General features: G+C 40.1%; 1 protein-coding gene across 7 annotated transcripts in view; it reads left to right on the top strand.

Annotated features, from left to right (window-relative positions):
* FGFR3 (fibroblast growth factor receptor 3) overlaps positions 1-24283 on the top strand; it is a 295198-nt gene that overhangs the window by 236459 nt on the left and 34456 nt on the right. For all 7 annotated transcript variants that reach the window (XM_044062303.1, XM_044062298.1, XM_044062297.1 and 4 more), the window contains 2 exons: positions 8660-8770; positions 17102-17292. In XM_044062303.1, coding sequence (XP_043918238.1) covers positions 8660-8770; positions 17102-17292 — 302 coding nt within the window. The remainder of the gene's footprint in view (positions 1-8659; positions 8771-17101; positions 17293-24283) is intronic.

Raw genomic sequence — 24283 nt, 5'->3', positions numbered from 1 at the left:
CAATGTTACTTTGAGTCTTCATTGGAAGCTTTCTAGTGTGCTTCTGAGACAGCAGAGTTGAATAAGTTACCTCTGTGTTAATGGCACCCCAAGAAAAAAATATCCACAAGTGTTCTTTTGGACATCAGATTCCACTTACAATTAGCATCTTAAACACAATGTGGATACTTGTCAGCGTTACGTAGCCTTTAGTAATAAAACTTTATCCAGAAACGTTAAACTTGTACAGGTTTTAGTAGAACAAACATTTGTTTGCAGTTTCTGCTTCTTTTGCTCTGTTAGTTGTAAGAGACAGTTCTGGAGCCATCTTAGGTCAGGTGTCAAGAGAACTCGAGATATTTGAAAAAAAAATGTGGTAAAACCATCACCAGCTGAATCAGTCACAGAAAATGCCTAATTGTGCTGCACCTGTAAGAACATTGCCATCTGATAAAGGGAACAGAGTATTAACCTTGGGAGGAAAGCTTACACTTTTGCCACTGCGGGTGTTATGCCATATCTGCATGGCACAATGCTAGAGTGACACCCTGATGCAGTTGATGCCCTGTCTAAAAATGTGTCTGATGATGCTTCACTTAGAGAGAAGACTTTCAAGCTCATTTAAACCGGATACTGTATGGATAACTGTGATTACAATACAGCTGTCTCTGTTTTGCTCTTGGAGCTGGAGGACATTATATCTGATTACATGCACATCCCTTCCAAGAATATGTCAATGGAAATCTCTCTTTTTTTTTTTCTAGACAAGTGCTTTTCTTTGGCCTCTTCCCAAAAGGCACTTCAGCATCTAACAGAGAAAGACTGCAGAAGGTGAAAAAGTATGTTTCACATTTCCATTCTAAAGTATTCATCTATGCATCTAAACCAAAGTCCTTTTCTAGAAAACAGACCAAGCAGCACTGATATATGCAGAAAAGAGCAATTTTGCAAAGATGGAGCAAATCTGGAAAAACAAACATCAAAAGTAGCAAGAAGAAGAAGCAGGGGCAGGATAGGACTGTAACAATAACAGCCAGTGGCTACCAGAGCCATCATCAGTTCCTGCCATCCCATCTCTGTGTCTATGGTAGGGGAAGGCATTCCCTCTGTATAGCTGAAGTGGTCCCAACCACAACATCAAGTAGATAACAATGGAGAAGAGTAGTGCCAGAAACGTAGTCTGTTGAACTTTCTGCCATTCCATTCCCAGGTACTGTGCCTTTTACAACAGATCAGCTGCCCTGTTCATAGAGTGAAAGGGTTTTCCTGGATGCTTTAGTTTCCTCCCCCATGATCACAGTCTGCTGAGAAGAAGAGTGTCTCTCTATGCCATGTTTCCTTCAGCTTCCTAGAGCTTAACGACCTTGACAGCACAGGTTTGGATGAATCTGGCCGCAATGGGTAATACCTAGTGCTCCTGCTAGATGTCACCCATGTCATGAGCCACAGCTACCTCCTACCCCCAGGATGGGTGAGCAGACAGCAACCACTCAATCCCATGCACTCCAGTCAACTCCTATAGGCACCCAGGCTGCTAATCATACCCAAATCACCCCAGTGTACTCTGGGCTTTAACCCTCTATGACATGGAGCTGCTATGTGCTACATCCAACTGTTATGTCTGTCAGCCTAACAGCTGGAGGATCTCAGGGTAATGCCTCAGAGCTGCCTTTGTTTTTTTAACCTGAAGTCTATTTCTGCCTTAAAACAAGTTAAGAATCCTAACACAATAAATTCGACCTTTTTGTATGAACTACTTTTTCACTGTTACAACAGAATGGCCATCGGTCTTCTTCTTCTGTCAGTACCTTAATTTTTACATATCTTGTGACATTTGGTTTAGCGTACTAATCCATAATAGTACCGTTTTCAGCCATTTGTACCTACTTTTATGTCAAATGAGTTGTGGTTTTTAACACTACTGTTAAACAGATTTTGAAAGGTATGCTGTATTTGACACTGTTTAGATGTCTGATGGCTCCTAACTGGATTCTAAACTTTTTACGGTAAAAAGTTATAGATTAGAAGACTTCAACTTTTTTTTTTTTGGAAAACAGTTCTTAATTGCCACCATCTCAGCTACAGTGATTTCTGAAACTGAGACTTTGAGCTTTAAAGAAGCTGTCACACTTATTTGGACAAAATAAAACAACAGAGAAGGGGGGTGTATTAATGTTTTAATGCTGGGCTCCCATCTTGCAGCACTGTAATACCCACTGCATGAAACTGCTGTCCAGCAACCTAGTGATAACCTGCTGAAGTACAGATCTGTCAGGAAGCCTTATTGGGCAATATCCCAGTCATGTACTGTGGTTCCAGCAGCAGTCATCCAATTTTATTTGTTCTGTGGTGTAGAGGATGACATCATGCAGCTGCAAATGAGATGACACAGGTTCTGCTAGTTTCCTGTGCTCTGAAGGAGCCATTGTGGGGAAGAAAGGAGTTACAAGCATAATTCTTCTTGCATTTCTCAGGGAGGAAGAGAGGTTGTGCTCATTGCTTTTCTCAGTGGGAACTGGGAGAGCTGAAAAGGTACAAAGCCAGCGGCATGTGGGCAAGGGTTTGAGGCAGAGGGAGTGCATTACTAAGGGGGTGGTAGTTTCTTCTCCATAACACCCTATCTGCATGCCTGCATTCATGCCTTAAAAACCCAGCATGAGAGGAATTTAGGGCATAAGCTAACAGCCAGCCACAATATAATAGTACCATGAACGTCATTCTTCTCCCTGGCTGCAAGAAATCCAAGGCATGATGACTGGGAAGGTCCTTCATCAACTTCAGCTTTAATGTTGTTTTAGTGATTAAGCTTAAGCACTGAGAAACAAGACAGGAAAGTGTGAATGCACAATAAGATATGAACATAAAATATGGCTAGCAAATCTAAAATAATATTCTACGTACAAGAGGGTTGCCAACACTTTGAAATGAAAATCCAGGACGATAGATATCATCGGATCATAGGAGGTTACTAGGCTATTGGCCCTGAAGCCCTTATAAGCCTAGCCAAGAGTTTAGCCCATATTCAGACAAGTCAGCACCCAAAGGTCCTATTCAGCAGGGACACAGGTGGAATCCCAGGGGTGTATTTTCTGTTTTCCATCCCGTTATCCAGGTTGGGCTTAAAAAGGGATAATGAGGTACTCTGCTTGACATGGAGAGGAAGTCTATTCCACAGATAGGGGAGTCTCTGGGGCACAAATCTGTCCCAGATATCTGAGTGGTGAACGTGTGAAAAAAATTTGGGGGGAGGATGCCAGGTGTATCACCCTCAGGAAAATTTTGTAATTTTGCATTATAAAATGCATGTTTTAGAGCAGTTTTGTGACAGGTTTCTAGCATCCAAAACTGTCACATAACTGCTGTAAAATATCTATTTCTATCAAATTCTTTATGCTTTTGTGCTTATTGGATTGGATATCAGATATTCTAGAAACAGCAAATAAGCCTGTAGTAAAATCCACCACGGCCAATGAACAGATCCAGGAAAGAGTGGCCCAACAGCAACTTGAGACAGATAATTAACCATGTAATACTTTAATTCCGACTAGTCTAGTATTATAGTAGTATCTATAATTCAAACAGTACAAGCTGCAAATGTCAAAAACAATTCCGCATATTGCTACAGAGAAGAGTGAAAAAACAGTAATGGCAGAAAGTACAAAAAATAGTAATGGCAATAAGTACAAAAAACAGTAATGGCAGTAAGTACAAAAACAGCTAACAACAACGATGGGTCTACTTCTAAAGACCGAACCGACGATTCCCCGACACAGAAATCACCGACGCCAGAAAACCGACAACACACAAACCCGACAACGCGAAACACCGAACACCATAACACCGACACACGGAACGTAAACAACACACTACACTACATAGCATGCACACTAGCCCTGACCCAAACCCTAACCCTAAGGTCCGACACTATCGCACACTTCACCTACCTGCACCCTAACCCTAACTCACTTACCCACCCCTAGCCCAAGCTCCGACACTAACGCACACTTCACCTACCTGCACCCTAACCCTAACTCACTTACCCACCCCTAGCCCAAGCTCCGACACTAACGCACACTTCACCTACCTGCACCCTAACCCTAACTCACTTACCTGACCACTCCTACCTCCGTCACTGTCGCACACTTACCGGGTCGCGATCACACATTACCCTTGTCGGTCTTTCCGCTGTCGGCGAATCACCCTGTCGGTATACGTACCTGTCGGTTATCTGGCGTCGGTGATTTCTGCGTCGGGGGATCGGCGGTTCGGTCTTTAGAAGGGGACCCACAACGATACATGCAGGGAACCACAAACTGAACTACAGATGAGACTACTAGGCCTGATAGCGTTAGGTTAGACTTACACTTTTTCTTTGGTATGGTTTCACTCAAAGTCATCAGGCACTTTCTCCAATAATATTTCTCGCTGCTACCTGCTAACAGCAGCTTGTCATCATGCTGTAATTCAAGAAAGCCTGCAGTTCGGCTTTTACCAAAGCAATGGTGGCTCTGTTTCATTCTGAACTCCACTTGGCATTCATCAATGAGAAAACTCTGTCCGGAAAGGCATTGCTCCCAGGCAATGACAACGCTGCCCACACAACATTAAACAGGTTAACTGGAAGTGCTTCAGTGGTATGGGTCACACTGAAAAACTTCTGCCATTTGTCACATGGTGATAGCATAGATGACTTAGCAGCAATGCATCTCAAGCTTTCTTTAGCCATGCTGAATTCATTGTACAATGCATCCAAGTCAACTTCCTGCAATAAGCCCATGGCAGCGCATGCAGTTTTTACATGTTTAAATTCTGGTGGTTTGCTGAGCATCAAGTGACTTAGTTTAAAAGCGATACCGTCTTCTGACTCTGAGAAATTAAACCACTTGTTCAGGTACATCAAGCCCTTTTCGAGAGAAGAGCAACAATTTTGCATGACAGATGCCTGGAATGGCTGAGTATCATCATTCTCAAGAACAGCATGTGTTTTGGATCCAAAAAAACGTATCTGCTCTGCATGATTCAATTTTTATTCTCAAGTCCTGCATTACCAGAAACAGCTCAATGAACATAAAATCTTCCCGCTTCACTTTCTGAACGGATAATTCAAAAACATTGCAGATATTTTGCACAAAGCATAAGTAAGCTTTCTTGATGTTAGTCTTCACTGATTCATGATCTTGTGTGTCTTCTTCTATGCCCAGATTTGCATGGGCTCTCTTAGGGCATTCACTGCCTAGATAAATGAAATACGAAATGATCACTGGCCAACAGGCCAATAACCTATTCACAGCTGGACCCAGAGACAGCTATCTGGTTGGTACATGTCTCAACAGTTCATGGTACTCCAAGTACATGAATTCAAAGAACTTTTGCAGGTCCATTCTGTGGTTTGCTGATATGCAGAAGTGTCTATAAATGGATGTCACTTTTGTTTCAACGTCACAGTCCAGTTCATCAATTACCTTCTTCGGAGCATTGTGAATCATGTGTGCGTTGCAGGTAGTTTTGATGATCTTGTCATTTCTTTTCAGCAACTCTGTGAAGACTGACTGCTTGTGTCCATAATTGACACTGGTATTATCGGCTGAATATGACAATATGTGCGCGATGTCAAGACTTTTGTCAGCCAGGACCTGAAATATCATGTTCACTGCAAAAGTAGAATGTTCATCGTTGCACTGAACAAAGTCAAGAAGTTTTTTTGTTAAAGCCAGTTTCCCCAGTAAAATACTGGACACATAAAGGAAATATCTTATGATTCTTCAAATTTTATGCATCTGTCGACACAGAAAATCTTGATGTGTTGTTAGTCAAGTCCTTAATGATTGACTTGACTGACTTTGGAGCGAGGACACCAGTCACCAACATCTCTGCCTTAATGTGGCCATAGGTCATCTTATTGCAAATGGCAGAGTAGTCCGGATACAGCTGTTGATTGAGCTTAGCTCCACAGTCTGCAGCATTTTAAGAAATGTGATGGTGCACAAGCGTGATAGATCCTCATCAACTCTGCTGCCGTTGCCTAGTTTTCAACTCCAGTTAAGGATGCTGCTCTCTTGAAAAAACTCAGTGTCAGATGACTTCACAGAATGGTGTGCTTTTATGTGTCTGTGAACAGTTGTGAGTTAGCAAGTCATTTTTTCCACTGTACATCACTGATATGCTCTTTTCACAAACCATGCAGTGGCATCGAATACATCCTGGAGTGCTTCACACCATGTAAAATCAGTTTGCCTTTCATGACGAAACTGTGATGTTCTCTTTTTAGCTTTCTCAGCCTTTACTTATTGACTGCGTAGCCATGCAGTCCTGGTTTGAATCACTCTCCACGCTTGCAATGCCTTTGCTCATATCCATTGAGAATACAGCAATCAACAAAATATGCCCAGCATCACGGAAATAAATGAATAATACTAAAACAGTAAATAGCAGAAATGGAAACAGAAACTTTAATGTTGTTATTCGACAAAAAAAGAAAGCACGTATAACTTTTAAGTACAGCCTATCATAAAATCAATTACCAGTATTTACAGCATGTTTTGAATGGGCAGTGTAGCAAGTAAACTACACCTGGTATTGATAATAACATTTAAAAAACAAGTCAGTTCTCTGCCAAACCTCAAATCTTGGACTTTATACTTCCTGGACAGGCACAAACAGGACTGTCCTTGAAAATCCAGGATGGTTGGCAACCCTAATGTACAACCCTCTCCAAGAGTTAACATCAACTGGAGCCAGTGGTGTCTGTAGCTCAGCAAGTAGCACACTCAACCTCTGATACTGAAAACTGAGAACATTGTGAGTTCTATTCTTATAGTTGGTGTTAGGGTAAGTTACTAATACTGATACTATAGTGCAGCACTGGGGAGGGCTGCCATCTTTTACATGAAATGTTAAACCAGCATCCCATCTGCCTGAGTTTCAGGTGGCACAAGTGGATGCAAAAGATCTCATGGCACTTAAAAACAGTAGACTGTCTTTATTTATAGCCTTTATATTCTCATTTCATAATACATGTAAAAATAAAATACCATTTCCCACATATATATGATATATAAGCATCTTATTTAAAACTTTAATTTCTCTCTTCATGCTACCCCCCCACCATTTTTGCAATAACCACAACTTAATTTTCTTCATCAATTCTCTGCTATCCAACATTTTGTTAAACAAAATTTTCTCTGTCCTATCCTTCCAAACAAACTAAATACATTCCCAGAAACCATTTAATATTTTTCAGAAAAAAAAAATATTTTTCTGTTTTGTTCACCTCACATGCGTTACCTTTTCTTTCTTCTCCCACTTTATATTACAGAGATGCCTTAACTGGCAAGCTGTGATGTAATAACCTCCATAAAAAAATCCAAAATATTCATAAATCTCTTTAAATCTTGTACATTTATCTTGAAGTGTTTTTCTTCTTATCAGAAAATCATTTCACTAAATAAGCTTTTAATTTAAAAGCACAGTGTACTAAATTAATTATTATTGACTACGACTTCTTAATAAGAGCCAGCCACAAATTGTTGCTCATATTGCCATTAAGTTGCATATATCTATATATATATATATATATATATATATATATATATATATATATATATATATATATATATATATATATGGTTTACTATAATTTTTGCGAATGACATGCTGTTGGCAGTTATGCTGCCGAAAATCAGAATGTCGTTCGCAAAATGAAAAGTGAGTTGGATAGTCGAACACACTTATGCGAATGCAATAGTGCGAGATCACAGTACAGTGGGGATAAGAAATTTTATCCATATCCCCACTGTAGTGCAATCTCGGAGTTGGAATAAATTAGTACCAGGGGGTGTGGGGGGCACAGGGGGACTTGCCCCCCCTGCAAAAACATAATATATCGTATAGGAGTTTAATTTACATCAGCTCCTATACGGCTATCACGTCACGTTTTCGGTGACACTGTTGACTCAGATGTGTCGATCATTTGGGGCAACCTTGTGCACGCTCAAAATGTTTCATTTCAGTTTAAGTTTTCGTTATTTCGGATGGCAAATGTTTTGCCTTTCGAAATAATGATAGTAATCCTATTTATAAATATATATATATATATATATATATATATATATATATATATATATATATATAGGTAGATATATAATTTTTATATTTTAATTCAATAAAATGTTAAATGTGTTATTTTTATTTTTGTGTTAGATTGAAAGCAAATATTTTCACTGATGCCGTTATTTAAAAAAATAGTTTACAATTTAATTGACTCCCTGAAGAACACCATAACATTACAACACTATTAAAATCTTCTGAATGGCTAAATTTTATATACAGATTCAACACTTTGCATATCTTCATAAACACTTACATTAGACTGCATTGGTCATGATGCTGAACAATCCCACTGTTCTTGGCAGACATAAATGTAGCCAGTGAATTGTCTGAATCATTTTACACAGCATCATTAACTGCAGCTGAAAAGTGTTTTTCCTGTATTTTGCCACCACTTTAAAACTGTTACTATTACTGGATTTTGTTGACTTGTATGTGGATTGTAATCTGGTGTTTTGTGCCTAATAGTAAAATGGCTGCAATTGATGGCCAATTAATTGCACATCTTGTTATGCCTTGTTGTTTACATTGCATTTTAAGCATATTCTGATTTCCCTTCCATGTCTCCCACTAGATGATGCTACAGATAAGGACTTATCTGACTTGGTCTCGGAAATGGAAATGATGAAGATGATCGGAAAGCATAAAAACATCATCAACCTTCTTGGCGCATGTACACAGGATGGTAAGGAGCACGTTGGGAATGAGGCTCATCTTTAATTAACCATAAATAAAATAAATATGCCACAAAATATGAATACGGTTCCAGCACAGACACTTTACCAGCTTCCATGTAGTATATATCCAGAATTTGAAGTATTTTGTTTTAATTATCAGTTTGATAATTTGAGCAATATATACAACCACCATTCAGGTCAGCTCTATCAAGTAGATAGTGCATATTTCAGAACTCTGAATATAATGAAAGGAGGATAAAATATTATCAGTTTAATTTACCATCTGAGGTAAGACATATATTCCGGCCTCTACCCTACCTTTGCTGTCCTTCTCATTGTATCTCTCAGCTTCCAGCTGTCAAAATTTAGGGCAAAGTCTTTGAAAATCAAAATCATCTGGACATAAATGGAGACATATGCACAAGGCTTGTATATTTACTGGTATGGGACATTGAGGTCTGAGAAACCTTTTAAATAGGTTCATTGGTATTTACTAGGCTAATAACCACAAGGGCCTTTTTAAGCCTAGCCATGCATCCCAAATCTCTGACAACTTCTGGTACTCTTGATAAGTATAAGCATTGGACTGGGAGATGAACCATTTACAGGTTACCTGTTTGCATTAGAGACATAGGTGCCAAACCTGGGATGAATTTCTGGTTTCCCATCCAATTGTCCAAGTTGCGCTTAAATTGGGTTAAGGAGAAACTCTGCTTCACATGGATGGGGAGCCTGTTCCATAGATGAGGTAGTCTCTGGGATGCTTGCCTATCTCTCCAGCAGGTCCTATTTATATCACAGGCAAGGTTTATGTCTTTAGAATGGGTAATTCTGGTACTGTTGTTTTGTGGATATGCAGAAGGGCTGTCAGAGTGGGGACTGACAATGCCCTGTATGCCAGGCATAGATCTCCCCTCTAAAGCCTGTAGGAGACAGAATACAAGAGTGGTCTGCATAAGACATATTACTTACACTCTGTATTCTTTTAGTGAGAAACCTCTGAAATGTACTTACACAACACACAAACACACAGTCATTGATACAAGGGACTTAGTGTCCTTGTGACACTGCGTAGTAAAAGTCAGAGACACAAGTGGTGTGCTTAGGTCATTACCTAAATATATTTAAAAAAATGAAATATCCTAGGCAAGTAGGCTGCTATAGAACTTTGAGCAGCAACTGAGTAACATAATTTGCTAGGCTCTCACCCCTTCCCACACCTAGTACATTACTAAACATTGGAGAAAGTTAACAGAAATGCATGCATGTTCAGCTTGAGTAGTAAACAGGTCTATATTAGATCATCAAAATTTTCCTCCAGCTATGGCTTATTCATCGACCCCTATCCATCAAACTAACATCAGCGAACATCGACATTTTTTACAGGTTAAGTAACCAATTGGCCACTACCCCACTGAAACACACATCGCACTAAACTAAACCCACCCAAGTGGAGGGCTTCGCCACCCCACACCCCCTAACTATGTATACCAACTCCGAGATCACACTACATTGGGGAAAAGGGCAAAGTTGTGGTGTCAACCAATTGATTACTTACATTGTAAAAAATTTCGTTGTTCGCTGAAGTTAATTTTAATGGATAAGGGTCAATGAATAAGCCATCAATGAAAGAAGACTTCGACAAGCTAATATAGACCTGTATGAAACATACCAGGTTACAATGCACTGAAAGCACACAGTCATGTAAGTAAAAGGAAATTGCAAGATGACTTTGCACTTGTCTCAAAGTGTTAAATAGTTTATGAAATATTACAGATTCATTCTGAACTTGCTCCATAGTTTTATGTCTGAACCACATGTACTTATTACTTCCAGATTAAACATGTAACAATGAAGGGCCAATGACTGTATATAGCTTTGTAGTGTTCAGCCTACTCTGATCCAGAAATGTGTCAAATTAAAATACTGAATACAAGCTTTCAGGTGCAGAATCACTTGTTTTCAGCATTGTGCCAAGAAATGGAACAGCAATTTCCATGTCTGCTACATTATCTCCATGCCAAATGCTGTAGAAACCTAATCTACTATTTTTTTTAAGTTTCTTGTGCTTTTAATTCCTCTATTCTTCCTCCCCAAGTTACATATTGCATTGCGGCTAATAAAATGTGCTGAGGAACTGAGAGTTGGAAGTAGCAAAGTATTTTAAACCATATAGTGCTTTTTGTATAATACTAAGTCCTGTTCTCCCATTCATGCCGTTTGGATTTTTAGGTGTGTACCCAATGACAGCAGAGGTTCAGTACCTCAGAAGTACAATAGGTTTTCCATAATTGTATGAAGAAAACAATCCCAGCCCATTAGCAGCTTCAGAGTCTGTCTGCCTCTTTCACTCTTTCTGTCATTCCCCCCTTGTCAGTTTGATTCAAGCATTAATAAGCAACATTGGGAATCTTGGGTACATGGTTGTAAAAATAGTAACTCTGGCAGCCAAATCAGGAGAACAATTAAGAACAGGAAAATGAGATATAACAAACGAATTTGCTGCCTACTGTGAGAGACCTGTTTTGTGCCACATACTGGCTCCTTCAGGCCTGTGTCCCCAGCCCCACCCCCCTCCCTGGGTGGTAGGGTCAGTGGTTTGGTAATAAGCGCCATTCTGAAATATTCTAATTCTCTGGTACTTTGATGTGGAGGTAAGGTTCTGGGCTGACGCTGTGAAATTTTGAATTGCACTCTATAGAAATAGTAAATAACATATGCTGTTAGAAAACACACAGACACATTGTTAGCAACATCACACTATCGAATTGGAGCTGGCTCATAAAGCAAGGCACAGCATTTTAAAGTGCTTGTGGATACCATCATTTAAGATTGCACTGTTGAATATTCAAAAAAATGGGCATAGATTGTTAGCAAGAGAGTACTGTTTTGCACTAACAGACCCTATTCTATGATACCTGATTGGTGGGGGATGATTTTAACTGTAACTCTGGTATCTTGCACTACCCTTTATTAATGGGAAGAATAACATAAGGTGGAGATCACTACCCTTACATTGTAATGTAGCAACTCTGCTTCTATCTCTGTCTCTGTGCTGGAGCAAGAGAGAGAGGTGTGCTTGGGTAAGAGCTAGTTATGGTGGGGATGGCATCTATATCCTCATGTTTGCTCAGAGGGGATGAGGGGGTTAAAAAGTTTAAATAAAATTAGATTCTATTTTATTTGTGTCATTGGTGCCCTCTTCAACCTGTTGCCTAGAACAGCAGCCCTGTCTGCCCCATCCTTCCTATGGCTGTGACAGTGAGAGACAGTAAGCACACAGAAAGATAGTGGTCTGTCTCTGTCTCAGACTGATACCACCTAGAGTTTCTCTGTAACTTGCAACTCAACTACAACCTGTTCAGATACCAGTTCCTGACATACCTGTAAGGTGTACCTCGTTACAAGGAGTGCTCTTTATTCTGGATCTTGAAAAGTTTGTGCTCCTTAAAGTTCCACATGGAAAAGGTCTCTCACATATTCAGTGTTAGGATGTTTTTAACTGATATTGATAGTAAATAGAACTGAACCTTATTGATTCTTTAAAATAACTTTGTGAGCTCTGTAGCTGAAGTTATTAATAAGGTGTTGGTAAGTGTTCCACTTTTTGCCGTGTGTTTCACATTATGAGATGTACCGTTCCTCATTTTCGAGAGATGGAAAGTGAACTGTGGCCCCATATTGCAGAGGAATTGAGCCCTGTGTGTGGCCCAGGAGACTTGGGTTCAAGTAGTGAGACTGGATTCTGGCAGAGTCAGCGGGGTTGAGAGTTGGGAATAAGCATCTTAAATTATATCTCATAGGAGAAAGTAGGTAGTGTGTGTGTGTGTGTGTGTGTGTGTGTGTGTGTGTGTGTGTGTGTGTGTGTGTGTGTGTGTGTGTGTGTGTATGTGCGCGTGCATGTGCGTGTGTGTGCGTGTGTGTATGTGCATGCACGTGTGTGTGCATGTGCACATTTGTGCATGCGTGCGCACATGTGTGTGTGTCCACGCATGTGCACACTTACATACTATGTGAAAAGATTGGTATTAAGAGTAGGCCAAAAGGAAAGAGCCTCCTCTACTGTTAGGATTGTACTTTACAAGAACATCTGTTATCATCATTTTACCTTGTGTTGAAGACTGAGGAGGGGAACTGGTACATGGCTGATGGTGGGCATTAGCAAAGGGACAGCAGAAACAGGAGTAAAAAGTTACAGCTGATGCACTATTGATTTGTTGATGTTTATGACTTCTATGTTGTGGGCTCAAGAATTTATCTCTGCACTGATGATCTCTAAAATAGATACCTTTCACAGCACGTAGCTGATAGATGACTCCTCACTAGAAAGGAAGGAAAAAGCAGCTTTGAGCGAGCTGCCCATTGGTTGTGTCAGAACATAGTAAGCAGAGTGACTGAATGGACATGTCAGGTTTCCCTGGCACACTATTGACATAGAACCACCAAGCAGAGATACATAGTGGAGAGCATTCACTAGTTGCAATGCATACATAACATTAATAGTGTATTAAGGAAGCATAAGAACTGTGTTTATGACTTCATCTAACTAGGCGGCATGGAGAAGATCTTTCAGTGTGTGCAACTCGGATTAATGGTGTAGCATTTCTAAAAACTACATTATCTTTTGTATTTAAAGAAAAAATATAAAGGACATCACAGTATAAACAGAACACTTGAGAGGTATGCTTCATATTACTGCGCTTTTCTGTTTTGCCCAAAATGGTGCGGCAGTTTTCAGGCTCTCTAATAATTCCGTTACTCTTTGCTTGATGCACTGAAGTAGAACTGCCCCATGTTTGTAGCAAAGTAAGTTCAAATTGCTTTTGGTACATTTTGTCACAAATCCACAGTGAAAGTAGATGTTTTGATACCCTTTTTGTATATATGAAAATTAGAAAAAAGGTAACTTGCATTTATTAACTGTGAGAGCCCTCTAAGTTTTTACTATTTATAAATGTGCCACATGGTTTTCCAGATTAAGGTTATTATCCCATTACGTATTTCTTTTGATTCTTATCCACGGTACTCAAGACTTGTCTCAACCGGAACAAACTGATATAATGAGTGTTTCTGTTCCACTGAGGTGTACTATGGAGTAAACTAAAATTGTTTATCTTTTCTTATCCATTTAATTATCGTATGTGACTCCAAGGCACACCTCACATACATTTGTCCTTCTAGGTTGAGCAGTCTTCCATGTAATACTGACCACTAGGTGGTGAAGTTTCTACCTCTGCTTGAAATGATTCTGTATACACACACACACACACACACACACACACACACACACACACACACACACACACACACACACACATTTTTCAGTTTCTGTTTCATTTCTGTTTTGAGTTACCTAGCTGTAAGCTCTGCATTTTCAGTTCAAGGGTCAAGCATTCTGATGCTGTGCTTCCTGACTGGGCTTAGTGTTTTCAGGTTGTATCATGGCACCAAGGCCAGTGTGTTAGCATGTTTTAGGTCCTCCAGCAAAGTTGGGGGCACCTGGGCACTTTCAGTCTTAAGTATCTCCCTGTCACTGCCACCCCTCCTAAGCAACCTTTTAATTAATGCTTCAAAGTTTTAGGAGTAGTACACACAGACTGAACTGTAGCTACAATGCTGTTGGATTACAACAGACCTGTGTGCTACACTATGTTGGCCCATCTCACGATGTGACATTCACAGCTACTCCCATTTACTTGCAACACTTATATATTATAATAACTCTATGTACAGGGATGGGCATAGATGAAATGGTACCCTAGGCACTGCCTACTGTTTCAGCTCCTCCCCCTCCACACACACACACACACACACACACACACACACACACACACACACACACACACACATATCCTCCAGTGCTCCTCTCTGCCCCTCCCCCCATCATGGGCTCCCCACACCATGCACATAGCTTGTATTTTGCAGTAGTCATCAGCTTTTTCAGTACATCATAACTCTCTGTATATATAGGTTCCTGACCCAGAGACTCTCCATACTCTGGAATAGACTGCCCATACATGTCAAGCTGAGCACCTCTTTGGCCCTCTTCAAAAGGAACCTTGACAATTGGATGGGATCACATTAGTCGCCCTGCTAGAGAGAGGACCAGGGAAGTAAATATTCTGAGAAGAAATAACCAGGGAATTGTTATGGCTAGGCTTGTATAGGCCCTAGGGCCAATAGCCTAGTACCAACCTATGAACCTATGAACCTGTATGCATTGAATACATTTATTTTTTTTTTCTTTTTACACAATCTTTTCATCCAGTGACAGCTTGAACAGAATGTATGATTAAGGAAAGAAATTCACTGCTGCTTTTCAACTTTAGTTTTCCATGCATCCTTTCAATACACCTTTCCTGACCAAGACAGCACAGTAATAACTGTTTAGGAAATAACTCAATTAATCTAGCTTCTGGGGGTGCCAAAGGGTTATAGATGCTCTGGGATGCATTTTAGAGCATTTTCCCAACCTTTTACTCCAATGGTGGCCTAAACAAAAATCAAGAGTAAGAAAAGAATTTCAGTCTTAATTTTGTTTTCTTTCAAGGAAGACATGTTAGGTCCAAGGCTTAATGTTCAAAACTGAGAAAATGGAGTTGACTATTCTTTCTGTCTTGTTGAGACGTTTGTCTCCTATAAATCACTTTTCCAGCCTCAAATGATCTTCAAGCCTAAATCTTTAACACAATTTTACTAAAGTTAACAATCAAAAGTCATTATTTTCAAAATATGTAGTTTTAAATAGAATGCTGTTTGTATTTGTAATTTTTCAGGTACAGCTTAAAGCCTAACATGAAGGAAGCTAGTTGCTTCCCTCAGTACACTAACAAAAAATGCTGGTTCATATAGGAGAAATGATTTATTTATTTTATTAAATTCAACTCAGCAAAATTGGCTGTAATTATTTCATGTATAATAAATATTGCTCAATAGATGTTTCCTTATTCCAATTTATTAAATTCCCTGCCTTGTTGAATTTCAGTAAATCTTGTTTGAAGAGATAAAAATAAAATAAATTCCTTGCATCCTCCCCCAGTGTGTAGAATGACATCTCCCTTGCCTCTTAATACTCGATATGTGTTAACACTGAGATTGCAATGGCATGGAAAAAAAGAGAACAACCTAATCCCTATATAGCTAGATCTGATGTAAGTATAAGGACCCCCCTTCCGTGATGACTCAATGAGCCTTGACATGTGTGTTAATGTGATGAGTGGGATTGTTGATAACTGAGACATGACTATGAGTCTCTTGACAGGTTGTCCTGAAATAAAACAGACCACCCCCAAAAAAGGATGTTTGATAGTGGGTCTTAGCTGCATGCAGTGAAGGTGCAGATTTCCCCACACATTAGAAGGGGGAGTTTAACTTGGTTTATATGAGACCACAGGGATGCATCATACCCAGGTTAAAGGAGGAATTGCAACAGGCTGAGCATGCTGGGTTGATGTATCTTTTTTTTTTTTTTTTGTAAGCGTATATTTCTCTAGGACCCATGATTTATGTCACTTGTGTCACAGAAACTGCTAGACTAATGAAGCAGAAAAACATATCATATTCCACATAAAAGATTATGACTGAGTCTGCAATCCTCACCAAGTTATTATAAATTTGAAACATGTATACTAAGAAATTCACCTTGAGAGTTGGGAGGGTGCTGAAGGTGAACCTTGACAAGAACGTGTAACAAATGAATTTTGATTAGAGAGACTCAATCATAACTCTGTGTAGTACATGGAATTTTGTTTCAATGTACTGATAAGCATAGGACGAAAAAGTGTAGAATGCAACACGTTTTACAGCTTTGAAAGCTGCAACACATGTAGTGCTGCCTGAAATGAAGTATCTCCAAATGAATGGCTTTAAAAGCTATTAGATGCTTCACTCTGCCACAGTTTTGTGTGACGTAGGTGTAGTACAGATTTTAAAGCTCTTTTATCTTCTTGCTGATTTTCTTTGTAGCTGGCATTGGCCAACCATATGCACTAGTGCTTTACAGCAGTGAAATGTGCTTAACAGATCTTTGTTAAACACCTTTTTTACATTAGAAAGGTGCTTAACAAAGTTGTATTTTTCCCAAATTTGGAGGGTAATCCTAGTTTTGTGTGTAGTACAACAGTAGTGATGGAGTTTGATTAGCTAAACACCACCTAACTCTGGATAATTTGCAAGGTATAATTTTAATGGAGTTGGGAGGGCATCTGATTGTCTTATAACAGCTCTTATGTATCAAGTTAACAGTACAGTCATCAAACAGACCTGAGAGAATTATGATGTTTTTACTTTTTTTTTCTGATAGGAAAAATTCTTAAATTTTTATTGTTTCACATGTATAGGTCCACTCTACGTTCTTGTAGAATTTGCATCAAAAGGAAACTTAAGAGAATACCTGAGGGCACGTCGTCCACCTGGTATGGATTATTCCTTTGATACAAGCAAGATTCCAGCTGAACATCTAACATTCAAAGATTTAGTGTCCTGTGCATATCAGGTTGCTCGTGGCATGGAGTATTTAGCATCACAAAAGGTGAGTAATGCGATCAGCTGAGACTGTATTTGCTCTGATGTAGTGAAGCAAAGCTACATTTTTGCTACAGCAGGATATTTGTATGCTAATACATTTGTGCAGAGAGTGGGCTTCTGTCTGTTATGCTAGTTACCTAGATTCAGTGTTCAGTTAGCAGCCTGGGGTCCTGGAGGAGAGGATGAGGGGGAGACAGTGTTTACAGAGGGCTTCGCTGTACTGTCATGGGAAGGTGAGGGTATGATCAATTACACCAGAGGCTTTTTCCATAGGTAGTGGACATCGTTCAAGGTACAGCAGTACATCATGACCACATCAGCTACCAGGAAAATTTGGGTTTGCTTGCTAGACATCTTTGTGCATCCACTTCTCTAGGCACATTGGACTGCATTATAAGGGCTTTGCCTGCCCTCAACCCCTTTATAATAAGCCATCTGATAATGGTTTAGGGTCCTACTATGTGCAGCAAGGGGAAACAAATTGACAATTTGGGTACAGCGTGGTGTTCAGACATCAGCAGTTGAAATCTCTGTCCAGACAAACTGTCATATTTACACTTTTGAGTTTGCTTTCATAGAAAAGGAAAATATACTATTCCCTTTATGTTTCCGTTTTTGAGGTTGTTTTTGCAGAAAGAGAAAGTATTATATTCCCTTGATTTATACTTGTGGGCAAAATAAGAAGCAGAGAGTGCTGTCTTTGTATGAAATGTAAGTAAATGGATTAAGAATATTTAAACCATTTAGTCTTATTACTGAAGAACATATTTTGAAAAGGGTGAGGAACTGTTATACATTCTGTGGTTTTGGAAGCACTTATTATTCATATTTGCCATCTATCGTCATTTCATGAAGCAGGGTTTATTGTCACTGTTTGCCATTTCATGGAGTCTGCTGTAAGTGAAGATTTCTTTCCAATTTTTCACATCATTTGCATTGTAGAGAAAAGGCAGAGAGGATAATTACAAATCGAGAGTTGTGGTTCCATGTGTGTGGGGATATTTGGCACAATTCCCATTGTTTCTGGCTGGGAGATACAGTCTAGAAGGGTAGTGATGACTGCACTTTGGAGGTGTTTGTGTCTGATTTTGATGGGAAATGTAGTCAAACACAAGGGAGGAGAGCAGTAAGTATATATATATATATATATATATATATATATATATATATATATATATTTATATGGATTGTGACAATCCATGTAATAGTCCAACAATCAGATTTACACTTGCAAGGCCAGTGGCACAGATTCAGGTAGAGAGTTGGCTGCTTCAGAGAATGCCATGGAGAAAAAGAACTTTATTTTCCCCTGGGAGGTGTGTTCAGGTGTCGTTGGCAAACAGGAAATCCTTTAAAGTTTGGAGGTGTGTCCCTCCGGACATGTATAAATATGTGTGTGTGTGTGTGTGTGTGTGTGTGTGTGTGTGTGTGTGTGTGTGTGTGTGTGTGTGTGTGTGTGTGTGTGTAGCTGTTGAAGATGTTCCTATCCTATCACCTTTGAGGTGTGCACCAAAAAATGTCAGGGGGTTGCCCTGCTCCATGAGGTAGAGGGATAAAGCCCTGACTTTTCCTCAGATTATTTATGTTCGATTAGTGGCATGGGATGCTGAAAGAACCAGGCGGGGTAGTTTGGCTCCATGCCCTGCTGAATCCACCAGCAGTGTTGATGTCTTGCATGCAACATAATGAGCTGTGATAACCATGTTGCACTTAGGTCAGGAGGGCTAGACATACGTTTATGGGCATGTGTTGCCCTAGTTATTAGTGATAGCAGAAGTCACAAGCTGCAATGGAAAGAGGCTGGGCTAGGCAGGATTTGGGTGTGCATCCAGATGATGATGACACTCTTGAAACTTGACTCTTACCTCAAAAGACAATAAAAGTCCCTATGGGCTTTTGCCCTGGTCAGCATGGTACCCCAATTCTGAGAATGAATGAGTCAGCTGTCACCCTACCAGGGAATGAGTAGGTCATCAGGGCTTTGGGAAGAGGACTTAATTGACAGCGGGGAAAAAAAAATTTGGGGGGGGCTCCTCTTCAGAATGCCATGACTGGTGACCCAGCATTTCCAAAGGCCATCAATAGAATCATAAGCTCTGACTTCAGGTAGAAACCCACTCATGCATGCACTAAACCAGGAACATGGGAGGAGTTATTTGCACTGTGAAAGTTGAAGGTGGCAAATGGCATTGAAGTGTGACCACAGAAAGACCCCCCCCCCCACCACCCAAAAAAAGTAAATATTAAAGAATGTGGGTGTGGAGTATAAGGAACCATGCTAAAAAGCCATGTTGCCATAATACCCAGTGCCTCATTATTGAGTGTCCCCATTAGATGTGTGGGCACATGCTAGTTATGACAGGGCATGTTTAGGCTAGAGCACAAAATATGTGATCAAAAAGAACAACTTGCATTTGCAAGAATATATCAGAATAAAATAGCAAAAACAAGAAATGCTTGTAGAAGATATTTGGACTTCCAAATGAGGTGATCGCAGAGAATAACATATACTGAACTACAGGTAGGAGAGCTGTGTGAATAGGCCAGCAAAGGTTCTGTAGAGCAGGGACTGTGAGAGATTCTTTATATACTACAGAAACTAAGAGATATGAAATAACAAGGAGAAAAGAGGTTGGTTAGACAGAAAAGGTAAGTTCAATGACAGTGCTGTTGGGGTGAAGTAAGTGAAACAGAAAGTGAAAAATAGTTTTAACAGATTGTTGTCAAAATCATTGAATGGCAAATTGGTTCAAAAATAGAACCCAGGAAACTAGAGTAGGTGGTTCTACCTCATTCAAAAGACCTGTCACTAGCAGTGCTACCCCAGTGTTCAGTTCTCAGGCCACTCTTCTTTGGCATTTACTTCTCTGAGGTCAAAGCAGTTGTTAAGGGTTAACCAAGTTTGCAGATGACTATAAACTTGGCATCATCAACAACTCCTCAGAGGACACTAACATCCTTCAAGAGGTCCTTTCCCAAACCAATAGCTAGTGCTAAAACCGTGGGCTAAAACTAAATGCCAAGAAATGCATAATTGTATCCTTCAGCAAACATGACTTCCTTTATAGCCAACACATTAACAACACACTCCTGAAAGTTGAACCTGTAGTCAGGGCTCAAGGAACCTATGTTGACAATGAACTGTCCTTTGATTATCACATATCCACTAACATAAGGAAGTCTTTTTTCATTGCACAGCTTCTATCTAAAGATATAGTGACCAGGTCCAGAGATGTAATAATTCTACCGTACTCATCTCTCATCGGACCAGTCTTTGAATGTAATGCCCCATTTAGTATACACCTGACCAAACACTTGTCTGACTGTGGCAACCACAATGTTTTTCACTGAAACTAATCAAGGTGCCAAATCACAAATACTATACAGAGTGCCTGAAAGCCATGTCCTTCTACTCGATATGACACAGGCTACAAAGAGGTCTGTCTTGTATATAGAGCCTCAGCAGACCCTGTCCTATCAGACTTATTGCACATTTGCAAGTCCAGTGGAAGCATGAATACCTGCCCAGTGAATCACAGTCTCTTTTTCAACATAAATAGAACATGTTGGGGTATCAGATGTGTAAAAGAGGTAATGCCTCTTCTGTGGAACTGTCTTCAACCCCACATAAAGCAAAAGTACTTCTCTTGCTCTATTCATACATAATTTGGATGAATGGATGGGAAATTACCCTTGTTTAATACCCATGTCCCTCATGGATAGGAGCAACAATTAAATGTCCCATTTCCTTGTTTTGCCCATCCCTGGGATTATTTGTAACACTAAAAAAAACACTATGGGAATCTAAGACTGGGCTTCTTAAGATCCTGACAGGTCGCAAGCCTAAATATGAACCTGTGGAGAATCACTCCGAGTTTGTTTCTGGTAGTATCTTGACACATTTCTGTACCAGTCAGATGGTCTGTATCTGAATGTCTTGAAGGAACAGCACAGGTCTCATGGTAAACATTACATCCCCACTCAGCATTTGTGAAAATGAGTTGTAACCTACTGTCACGCATTTTTCATTCACAGGAACTGACGCATAAATAAGCAGCCCTAATATAAGTCAGCCTTCTATTGTTTAAAAGGTGGTTGTGACTTCCCTTAAAGAGATGGCAGTGGCCCTTCAAGAATCCACTGTTCTTCTAGTTAAAGGTCCCATAACTAAGTCTTTGGGACACTTGGTTTACTGGGTGATTGTTTTTATGCTATGTTTGAGATGATGGCATTTGTATGTATATCAAGGCTGTTCAGAAGCGTAGTTATATTAAGATTTTTGATTCAGTGCAACAGGCAAGGATGATGAGGCAGCTGAGTAGGTAACCAGAAGGCAGTGGGTACAGAGCTGATAAACAGTACAAGTGAGGGAGGGTGACTGTGGTGAGAGAACTGTTTCATGTTACAGAAGTGCATTCAGCTGTATAACAGAAGATTCAGTTTTCTTGCCAGTGAATATTATTACGAGGTCAGGATTAAAATGTCCCTGTTTGTAGAAGATGCATCCGTAAGTGCTGAGATAAACTGGAAGGAAATAATCACAAGTCCATGAGGCATTGTCGGTGGTGAGTGTTGGGGTTCACTGCCTCTATATTTAAAGATATGTATGATGCAGAAAACCAAACATGTTCACCTAGCTGCATGTTGCAGCATTTTACTTATGACATTTTCTAAGAAAGAAATAATCTGAGGATGCTTCTGATAAAGGAGCATGATATTGGACAGTATGTGAAGATGGCACCCAAAGCCCGAAAGATGCTGTACTGCATGAAAGGAATAACTTTAATGTGATACAAAGCGCAGGCAGCTAGGATGTTGCTTCTTCTGTACTTAATTCTGTTCTGGTGACTCTGGGTAAAAAGGAATTGTGTTTAATAGTTTGGGAAGTACCTCACAGCAATAGGCTCTCCGGTTCGATTCCCGGCTGGAGTGCCTTCTGTGCAGAGTCTGCATGTCCTCCCTGTGGTCACATGGGTTTCCTCCGGGTGCTCCGGTTTCCTCCCACATCCTAAAGACATGCTGTAGGTGGATTGGACACTCTAAATTGGCCCTAGGTGTGAGTGTGTGTGCCTTCTGTGGAAGGTTGGGTGCCGGGCTGGCAACTCGACACCCTAAAACTCCACTGCCAATCATGAGCGGACAGGTGATCCGCTGTGGAAATCCCTAACTGGGAAAAAGCCGAAAGAAGAAGAGTTTGGGAAGTACCCATAAAGCACCAGTGGTTATTTCAGCTTGCAGTTGAGCCCAATAAGAAGAGATCGAAGCAGATAAATACTGTATATGCTTTTAGAGATTACAAAGGGAGGGAGATCAGGATATGTTTCTGATCTTTTAATTATATAAAGATTTCTAGTAACTGTGGTACTGTGACTGTTGTTAAAGTCTGAGGAGTCCCAAATAAGTGACTTTAATTTTGAAAAGAAGGACTATAAGGTGCAGACACACACAGTTTCATAGGCGGGATGGTAGCAGCGGAGAATGAAACCAAATAGACCACGTGGAGATTGAAACAAAACAGATGATGGTTCTTATCTCTGAGCAGTTCATAGAAGGAAAGGCAGAATGAGAATTAAGATCAGATAGGCCAGAAAGTCATTAAGAGAAATGGTGTGTCTTGGAAAATAAGACATCCAGGAGAGTAATGGTGAACAGTAGTAGCACATAAAAATGTGAAATGCTCACTTGTGCAAACATAGAAATTATTTTATATCTTTTGGCATTTCTTCATCTTTATATCTAACTAAGCTTTATGCATGCCGTTGAACAGTGTTAGCCAAGCAAGATTACGGACTGTTGCAAGCTTAATATAAGTAATACAGACCACCATATTGGTGATTGACTTATGTTAATGTGCTATGTTGCATAGCAGTGGTAGCTGCATTTTGCATGGTTCTGTTAAGCATGTGTAACTTGTTAAGCGTGTGTAACTTGTTAAGCGTGTGTAACTTGTTAAGCATGTGTAACTTGCTCAGTAGTACCATATCTTCCCCAAAAAGAATTCATAATGATGGAGAGTCCTCACAGGCTAGCTTAGTAGCAAAGTGGTGGCATTTCTGACTTTATTGCCTGTTCATAGGTTCATAGGTAGGTACTAGGCTATCGGCCCTGGGGCCTATACAAGCCCAGCCAAAAAGGTACCCTGGCTTTTGCCACCCAAGAATATTATTTTCCTGTGCCACTGTCGAGCAGAGCCACAGAAGTGACCCCCGGGGTGAAATTCCTATTTCCCATCCAATCATCAAGATTTTTCTTGAAGAGTGCTAATGAGGAGCTTTGTTTGGTATAGATAGGTAGTTTATTCCAGAGTATGGGAAGTCTCTGGGACAGGAATCTATCTCTCCAGCATGTTCTATTTATTGTGGTGACAAGGTTTAGGTCCCTAGAGCGTGTAGCTCGGAGGGATTGGGATTTCTTTAAGTGGAGCATGTCCAACAGCTCTGGGTTTGACATAGCTTTGTATGTTAGGCAGAGATCACCTCTGAGTAGGCGATATGTGACGGAGTAAAGCTGGAGTTTTTTGAGACGGTCTGTGTAGGGCATCTGTAACTCACATTCAGCAATGAGCCCAGGCCCTTAGAAAAATGGCTGGGTTGCAAGGAGTGAGTTTAGCAGCTTTTTAGAGATGTGGTTAATGGGACTGAAAATTATGTTTCATTTGAGAGGAACAAGAAAAAATATCATATAGGAACTAAAGTAGTCCTAGGTAACTAGAAGCACCAAAACAAGAACAAAACTAGGAATACAGTGTCAACGCTTGTTTTTAATAAGACAAAACACAAAGCTTTCAAGCAAAAGCTCTTTCTCAATACATCATTTGAGAGGAACTTTTCTGCAGAAAGTCAGAGATCCTTTCTATTAGCTTATTGCTGGGGATCAGGATGTATGTGTCCATGCAGATGCCAGGAAATAACCAGACACTACTACCTTTGGGCAGTCCGAGATGCATAGCAAACCTAAACATTAACAAGTCTGCATGATACCGGCTAGGTTGAGAT

Source organism: Protopterus annectens, chromosome 2.part1 (genome assembly GCF_019279795.1).
Source record: "Protopterus annectens isolate FY-2018-M chromosome 2.part1, PAN1.0, whole genome shotgun sequence".
Taxonomy (NCBI): Eukaryota; Metazoa; Chordata; order Ceratodontiformes; family Protopteridae; genus Protopterus; species Protopterus annectens.
Note: the sequence above shows the minus strand (reverse complement) of the source record. Positions and strands in the feature narration are given on the sequence as shown.